The 9,103-nt window shown below is 44.1% G+C and overlaps 1 protein-coding gene across 6 annotated transcripts in view; it reads left to right on the top strand.

The window, feature by feature from the left end:
* The window catches only part of atp11b (ATPase phospholipid transporting 11B (putative)), a 37,069-nt gene that overhangs the window by 24,647 nt on the left and 3,319 nt on the right, over nt 1–9,103 (top strand). The window contains exons 24-31 of one of the 6 annotated variants that reach the window (XM_034293908.1): nt 904–1,031; nt 1,137–1,275; nt 1,712–1,735; nt 2,011–2,076; nt 2,196–2,299; nt 2,538–2,703; nt 5,014–5,099; nt 7,955–8,091. In XM_034293908.1, the coding sequence (XP_034149799.1) occupies nt 904–1,031; nt 1,137–1,275; nt 1,712–1,735; nt 2,011–2,076; nt 2,196–2,299; nt 2,538–2,703; nt 5,014–5,099; nt 7,955–8,060 (819 nt within the window). In that variant the 3' untranslated portion in view covers nt 8,061–8,091. Of the gene's footprint in view, nt 1–903; nt 1,032–1,136; nt 1,276–1,711; nt 1,736–2,010; nt 2,077–2,195; nt 2,300–2,537; nt 2,704–5,013; nt 5,100–5,930; nt 7,913–7,954; nt 8,092–9,103 lie in introns of those variants that run through there. The other 5 variants (XM_034293909.1, XM_034293907.1, XM_034293910.1 and 2 more) reach the window with 5 other exon arrangements.

The raw sequence follows: 9,103 nt of genomic DNA on the forward strand, positions 1-9,103 counted from the left end.
AGGATCTAGGAATCACAAAAAAATATAAATTCATTAATCAGCTTTATAATCATTGACATGCAATATTATTGTTGTTTATAGTCATTGTTCTGCTATGTTCTTGTTTATTTGACGTGCATAAAAAATCGTAACAGTGTTGTTTATATTACAGCCTTGTCATGTAGTTTTTCCCCCATCCTCGCCTTGACACCACATAATTTATGTACTGTACCTCTCTCAACTTCCTTCAGCTGTACTTGGCTCTGCTGCTTGCCCTGATCTACCGTCTTCATGTTCATATATTTGTATTGTTAGTTACTTAAATATGTTAATTGTATATTTTTTACACTGTATATTGCATATTTAATGTTTTCGGTGACAGTACATACCCTAATCTGGTCATCTTTTCACCAGTCATCATCTTCAGTCTCTTGAACTCTTTTTGAAAACATCTGTAATTCTAGTAGAAATCATCTGAGACGTAAAATAACATTTTGTGGATAGGTTGTAGTTTACTCAAATATTTTGAAATGCTTGGGTGTAAAAGAAAACTAAGATCCACCTGTTTTTCTAACGTTACTCACCTCCGCGATGTCAGGACTGGTCAGGTCCTGTAGGCACGGTTGCCAGATTTCACTAACAGTAAACCGCTAATCACCCGCGGAACCACCTACCCTCTTTCTATACAACCCAATCTGTAAGTCAACCCACTCTTAAAATAGTCCAAATAAGCGGGATAAAAAAATATACTTTTTATCATGAGCATGCTTAAATATCCAAGCAGGAAGCCACTGCCCTAGTTGGGGAAATAAAAAAGAAACACAGGTGTATTTTGGTGGCCGCAAGCAGACTCCGTGTTTTAGAAGGCCCAGCGCTCTCTATCAATCATGTCCTACCCAGTTTTGAATTTCCCTGCTTCCCCAGACCCTGTATGACAGCGTTTACCTGACGCTGTACAACATCTGCTTCACCTCGCTGCCCATACTGATCTACAGCCTGTTTGAGCAGCTTGTCCACCCACATGTGCTCCAGAGTAAGCCAGCACTCTACAGGTAGGATGTGTTGGATTTTTCCACACCGAGTCAGAAGCTCTGTAATGAAAACGTCCGTTGGCCAATTGCTTGTCATGTTGTCACGCTGCTTTGTGTTGCCAACAGGGACATCAGCAGGAACTCCCTCCTCTCATTCAAGACCTTTTTGTACTGGACGTTACTGGGCTTCTGCCACGCCTTTGTCTTCTTCTTCGGCTCCTACATCCTTATGGGGGAGGACACGTCTCTCATGGGGAATGGACAGGTGAGAAGGCAGGACCCGGGTCGAGGCTGCCTGCATATCCTGTACCATCTCTGGTTTTGGTCCAGTTGGGGTTGGAGGGACTGGAGGATTTAAACCCCCACAACCTGGTGTGGCCTACAGGGAACTTAATTGCCATTGTTCTTGGCGCATCTCTGTGCATAGCTGTTTTGCGAAGCCACAGCGATATGAGATATTGTTCTTTCAGTTTACATTAGGCAGTTTGTTGGGTTAGGGTTTGGTTCCTGCTAGTTCCAGGAGGCTGACTCACTGTTATAGGTTTTTTTGTTTGTGCTGCAGCCCTCTTTCACTCTATCTTCTGTCTTTGTCAGTTCTAATAGATTAGTGTGCAGTGTTCTCCCCATGCTGTTCTTTTTCACTAGTCTTTCTTTGGTTCATTTTCCTCTTCTCCCTCTTTTCACGCTGTGCATGTCGTCAGATTTTGAGAACTAACAGACAACTGGTAAGAGTTGACTGAATTATGATGTGATGCATGCCTGTCATAGTTAGTCGCTTCTATTAATCCATTCTCTATCTGCAACCTGCTTTGTTATTCTTCTGATGTGGCATGTCTATTGACACGTGAGAGGCGATTTTTTGGAGATATTCACTGCAATAGCTTTCCAGAGACAGAGAAACTTCTCTTCATTCTTCCGGAAAGCAGAGTCTGCTAACGCATGTTTACCTTATTATTAAAACATTATCTTTATGATAGTTAAGTCATTTTCTTTTTTGTAGATGTTCGGTAACTGGACCTTTGGGACTTTGGTATTCACAGTAATGGTCATCACCGTTACATTGAAGGTAAATAATGTCATTTGTGTTCATGCACATCCTTGATTTATTATTGTTGTTAAAGGAATCCCATTGTGCGATCACACTGTTTTCTGACAATACATGTTCTTTCTTATCTCCGTTAACAGTTGGCCTTGGAGACCCACTTCTGGACATGGATGAATCACTTTGTCACCTGGGGCTCCATCGCTTTCTACTTCATCTTCTCCTTATTTTACGGGGGAATCATCTGGTGAGCTGAACTGCCTTCTATTTACAACGTATTTGCTTGTCTAGTTGACATTACACACAGTTTCCTCAGAATAATGGTGTGGCTGTTTTGGATTGGCTACCATCACTATCTCAGTTCTCATCACAGACAGTTGAAAAGCTTAAAGTTCTAGGTTATGCTCCTCTCGCAGTGTCAATTAAGCCTGAACAGATGTTGGCCGGCTAACAGGTTGATCCTCTGTGACCTTTGCCCCCCCCAGGCCTTTCCTCCACACCCAGGACATGTATTTTGTTTTCGTCCAGCTGCTCTCCAGCGGCTCCGCCTGGTTCGCCATCGTCATCATCATCACCACCTGCCTTTTCCCTGACATAATCAAGAAGGTGTTCTACAGGCACCTTCAGCCCACCAGCACCCAGAAGTCTCAGGTAGGGTACTTAGGCCCGGGGGGGGTTTGTTTACCCACAAGACATCCTCCCAGCAAGGTTGCGGTAAACAAACTGCACTCAGCAGAGACAGGAAATGCATGGCGCTCACACCCACAGCATGGCACATTCACTCAATGATTAACAACAGCCAAAGGGCATGGATGGAACCAGGCAGTAGCATCTCTGTTTCAGCTTTACACCTACTGTGTCTGATTGGTGGAAGAGAGAGATGGTACAGTAGGTGCCTGATGGGGGGAGTTTCTTAAGCAGTTACCGTCCTTTTTCTAACGGCTTCTTGAACACTTCAGTTTTTCAGCGGCAGTTTCCTCTTTGTCTTTAAAGGTTGATACTTTTTGTTTCAGTTAGTTCATCTGCCAAGCTGTCATGAGAAAAGTTGTTGAGGCCAAAAACATAATTTTTTAACAGGAAATGTAAAAAAGGTAATATGTGATGTAACTGGCTTTGCATGAACAACAGAAAACAAAAGAGAAAAGCAATTTTACAGTTTGAACTATTTTTTTGTTGATATGATCCAATTGATTTGAAATGAAGAGACATTCATGCAAACCTTAAAATCACATTTTAATCCATAGTAGTGTGGAATGCACTCATAAGCAACATAAATGGGGGCTTATTTTCAGCCAGTATACATGAGAAACCATTGTGCACGTTGTAAGTTGTGCACATACAGTGGGGAGAACAAGTATTTGATACACTGTCGATTTTGCAGGTTTTCCCACTTACAAAGCATGTAGAAGTCTGTAATTTTTATCATTGGTACGGAATCTAAAAGAAAAATCCAGAAAATCATTGTATGATTTTGAAGTAATTAATTAGCATTTTATTGCATGACGTAAGTATTTCATACATCAGAAAAGCAGAAACCTTTGTTTGCAATTACAGAGATCATACGTTTCCTGTAGTTCTTGACCAGGTTTGCGCACACTGCAGCAGGGATTTTGGCCCACTCCTCCATACAGACCTTCTTCAGGTTTCTGGCTAGGCCACTCCAGGACCTTGAGATGCTTCTTACGGAGCCACTCCTTAGTTGCCCTGGCTGTGTGTTTCGGGTCGTTGTCATGCTGGAAGACCCAGCCACGACCCATCTTCAATGCTCTTACTGAGGGAAGGAGGTTGACCTTCTCCCATTCCTCCTCTGGATCATCCAGATGGTCATTGGCAAACTTCAGACCGGGCCTGGACATGTGCTGGCTTGAGCAGGGGGAGCTTGCGTGCGCTGCAGGATTTTAATCAATGACGGCGTAGTGTATTACTAATAGTTTTCTTTCAAACTGTGGTCCCAGCTCTCTTCAGGTCATTGACCAGGTCCTGCCGTGTAGTTCTGGGCTGATCCCTCAGACCGAGGTAGATTGACCGCCATCTTGAACTTTTTCCATTTTCTAATAATTGCGTCAACAATTGTTGCCTTCTTAAAAAACAGGAGGGCTTCTTAAAAAACAGGTCTGTGAGAGCTGGAATTCTTACTGGTTGGTAGGTGATCAAATACTTATGTCATGCAAATTAGTTATTTAAAAATCATACAATGGGATTTTCTGGATTTTTGTTTTAGATTCCGTCTCTCACAGTTGAAGTGTACCTATGATAAAAATTACAGACTTCTACATGCTTTGTAAGTAGGAAAACCTGCAAAATCGGCAGGGTATCAAATACTTGTTCTCCCCACTGTAATTGTCATGCAGTAATGTTTGCAAAAAAGGAGTCTTTAGATGTGCTTTTTCTTATGCAAATCAGACAATAAATGTGGTCGAATGGAGTCTGAAATGCCACTTTAAAGTGTTGCTGAGCAGTTCATAGAATATAATTGCTATTTCTACCTGTTACATCTAGCGTGTCTTTTTCTGTTTGACTATGGGCTTGTTTACATTACAAGAGAGGTGGAAAAAAAGCTAAATTGCCTTATCTTAGCTTGAATAACCGTTTCCATAGCGTTTGAATTTACACCGGCATGTTGGAGGCGTACCATGCGGAATTGTGGCTGTCAATTGTGGGAAATTTGAGCGATATGCGTGAGCACTCCACGGAAAATGTATATATTTCAGGGGGCTCTATTGCAAAAGTGGCGCATTCTACCACGGAGCTGGCGTCTGGCGATATCGTCGAGTTTACACAACAAAATCATCTAGCGTTTTGAGTCTTCTTTGATGTCTTGGAAAATGTAGCGTAACGTAAACAAGCCCTGCGACTGTTTTAAATCCCTCTGAGCCTTACCACTGTGTCTGCCTTGTATGGATTTCCCCTCCTGACCTTAGTGTTCTGCCCTTCACTCCTCACTTCCTTCTGCTTCTGTAGATGTACTCCAACCGAGTCGTCATAGGCGACGACTTCATCGCTCTGCAGCCTCTCACCAGAGCCAAGAATCAGCTGGGCAAGATTAGGTAGAGTAGGAGTGGCCACACTACCTAATAAGTCTCATCTGCATGAAGAGCACAAACTAATCAGCATTCTAGAGGAAAGGCGGAGAAGCAGCAGGTTTAAAAAGAAAAAAGAAAAAAAGATGGATAGTTTTGCGACCAAGCATGCTGGCCTTAGGACAGAGGCTTATCCGCTGCATGTCAGCTTAGCCTGTGGAGCAGCAGAGGTCTCTCCACCATGCTGGGCACATCCCTGCTGCTGCATGGTCCAGCCAGGCCTAAAGCCTCAGAGGGTTCCAGCATGTGGAGCAAAGCCTGGGTCTGTTCATGGAATGCCGGCAATGATCACAGGGCAGAAACTATGGTTAGCCGATGCTCCAGCGCTGCTAGCTTTTAAATGCTTTTTGAATTTCCAGATCGTGTTCTGGACTGCATGCTCTTAAACAATAGCATGCGTTTTGTAAGATGAGCACAATGAGCAGAGAAAACCTGACCCACTCCATTCAAAAGCAAGCATCCAATGTTCAACTATTACTGAAAAAAAACGATTCCTTTACAGTTGGATCAGTTTACACACCTTGACTGTAAACTCGAATGACAAATCTGGCTTATTGATTCTTAATCGATTGGCGCTGTAATGTGGCTCCCTGTGTTGCCTCCTGTGGACGTGGGGCTAGTTCCTGTAAACGTGGGGCTAGTTCCTGTAAACGTGGGGCTAGTTCCTGTAAACGTGGGGCTAGTTCCTGTAAACGTGGGGCTAGTTCCTGTGGACGTGGGGCTAGTTCCTGTGCTCATTCAGTTTTGTCCTGTTTTCTTCTGTCCGGGAGACTTAACCGGCTTGTTCTGTGCTTCCAGATGGAAGAGGATGAGAGGTCAGTCGGCTCAGAATATGACTCTGCTGAAAGCAGGAGCCGAGGGGAGGACAATTGGCAACTGCTAGCTGCTTCTCCTCCCCCCGCCCAAGTTCCAGCCCTATACTCCCTTAGGTAGTAACCCTGCTCCGCCCTGACCCAGCCCAGGCTCAGTTTGTGTGGGTCCTCTCCTAGACTTCCATCGACCACCCAATCCATCCCCATAAGCCCCCCCGCCACCGCCACATTGACCAGTGTCATCCCTCCTCCAGACTTTTGCTGGGGTCCAAGGAGGGCCCGGTAACCCTGGGCTGGGGGAGAATGCTGGCACGTTTGTATGACTTTGTGGTCCTAATGCACCCCCACCCCATTCTCCTGTCTGTCTGCGTACAGCGCCGTTGTGCCTTATGTAACGACAACACCCACTGCGTTGTGATCGGTGTCTTTGTTCCTGTCTGTCTGTGTATGTAAACAATTGTGTATATGCATGTTTTATTGCCTTCAACTAGCACATGATTGGAAGTCATTGTATCAAGCAAAACATATTTACCAAATACAGTATTTTAGTTTCAGTGGATTGTCATCTTACATCTATATTTCATTGATTGTGCTATTGTTTTTTTTTGTTTTCGCTTGCTATTTTCTATGAAATACCCCTTTTTTATAGACGCATTTGATTTTTTTTTGGTTGAACATCATTTAAGTTCATCTACCTTATCCCAGATTCTATGTAATAAAATCAATGGCGTGGTTAATTACGTAACCTTGCTAAGACGGCTTGAATTAATGTGTTTTACACAATTGTTCCTGTTTTTTTTATTGGTTCAATTGGTTCTTGGGTTGAAGAAATATGACTTAAGGAACTGTCAATCATCTCCACCATCGGTGATCCCCTAGCGATTGGTCCTGTTCGGAACAACATGGGGGAATTTGTGTGTTCGCTGTTGAACAGTTGACAATGACAATGTCCCTATTATATCCGTACTGGACAGGCTTGCCTTGCAGTAAGTTTGTGTAATCAGTTTTAAACCAAGTTTTATTTAGCAGACTGAACAATACAAGAAAATAATAAATGTTTTATTGTTTTGTTTTTCTTTATTTAAAAAATAAGCCAAAGAGAAAAGGACCAGCATGCACAACCAAATGAAGACTAAGACTTTAATAGGGAATATTATTAGTGTTAGACTATTATTTGCAAATCACTTGACAACAGTTTTTGACATTGGCTACAGTACTATACAGTATTATACAGTACTATAGGATACTACCATAAAGTAGGTAGCTTTGTACCGGTTTTGTTTTCAGTCTTCCTGCCATGGTTTCTGCTGCTATTGCAATATGCAGTCGTTTCTGAGTGTTGGGGGGGATTGAGCAGTGTAACCCCAAACCGGTGTCCATAGTCTTGGGATGTGTTCAGCACCGTTTCTGCAGCATGGCTCTGGGCAGCGAGTGCTTACTCAGGCGAAATAAGAATTCACTATAAGTGGTTGTCTAGGAATGAAGGAATCGACTTTTCCTTCACTTTGTGCCAAGCATTTTACATTCGCTCAATTCTCTGCTGTCGCTGTTTGTCTGCAGCCAGAGATTGTCTTATTGCCAGTGAATAGTCCTTATAATGGGAAGTGAAATGACCGCAGGAAAAGGGTTTTAGTTACACGTCCCGTGTATTTTGACTTACAGGGATAGGTACAGTCTGGGACATGAACAGGAAAAATGCTGCATTACTCCTCAATATATTGATTTGAGATTTGATTTATTCATAGATATCACTGCACCAGCTTAGTCGTGTGTATTTGTCTGTCTGGCACCCTGTACATCTACTTCACCCCCCTCCCCACCATGGTTGTGATGAGATCCAAATCCTCAACACCCCCTTGCTCACTGGACAGTCGACGGGTAGATTCCGGTTGTGGATAGCGGGGGTGACCTGTGCGCGCCTATTTTTAACACTGTGTTTTGCTCCGCCGCCCCTCCCTCTGCCCCCCCCCCCACCCTCCATTCTCCTCTCGGGCCTTTCACTCTCTGCAGCTTATTGAGACCGACCACCAGGGCATCGGCTGCCTGGACTCCATGTGCTGCTACTCGCAGGGGGAGAACGGGTGCACCCGGCTGGGCCGGATGGTGGAGCAAGTGATTGGCCGCTGCGACCCGGTCCGTGGTAACAGGTGCGACCTTCGACCTCTGTAGCCTCCGCTGCTGCAGGTGTGTCTCCTACAGACTGGAGCAGGACCGATCCACTGCCTTCCAGGAGTAGAGGGCCTCGTAGAAAGAAGTAGAGCCAGACTCACTTAGGGTCTTGCTGACGGGAAAGGCCAACCCCCCAGTGACAGCCAAAGGTTTGCCGAGGCGGCAACCCGTATCCGGATCATAGATCTTGAATCTTTTAATTGCGACTTTTCTCCTCTTTGTGCAGTGATTGACTTCATGGCTTTGTGAGGTCCTTAGTAAAGGTTTTCTATCTTCAGCAGGGACAGATGTAGCTGTGTGTCTTTTCAATTCTGTACTCCCAAAACTTTTCATTTCTGGGGGCTTTTTGTAATCTTTTTGTGGCTGAACGACCTTCTTCTGTTGGGTGTTTTGTGCTTCATTTTTAACTGTTCCCAAAGCCTGACTGTGTGTTATGTGTTTCGCAGCGCGGGTTACGGCCAGGTCAAGAGACCAAGGCTCTGTTAATCTATGACAATGTATTTATGCCAGAAGATCTATTTAAGAGAATGCTGCTAGCCACGGTATACAGGTATTTATCTGAACGTTGTTGAAGATATAGCCTTCTCGTTCAACTCCTGGACTTGGTCTTCAGTGATATTGTATTTATGGAGGACTGCACAATGCACAGTGTGGTGCTTTGCTCAGCCCGTGTCCTCACCCTCCCAGTGACAAATCACTCAGAAAGAAAAGAATCAAAGTAAGACTGGTTTTGCTTCGTTTTTTTTATTTTATTATAATTTCCTCAGCCTTAATGCTAGGATACTGCCGCCGTATAAATGGAGAGACTGACCCCCACCGTGGGCATATATTATATATTAGTCCCGGTGTACAGTAGCCTGTTCTTCTACAGAGTGGCGACGCTTGTGTTTTGACATGCCGCAGTGTGTTAGTCTGTGTGTTTTGACATGCCGCAGTGTGTTAGTCTGTGTGTTTTGACATGCCGCAGTGTGTTAGTCTGTGTGTTTTGAC

Source organism: Esox lucius, chromosome 8, assembly GCF_011004845.1.
Source record: "Esox lucius isolate fEsoLuc1 chromosome 8, fEsoLuc1.pri, whole genome shotgun sequence".
NCBI classification, from domain to species: Eukaryota; Metazoa; Chordata; class Actinopteri; order Esociformes; family Esocidae; genus Esox; species Esox lucius.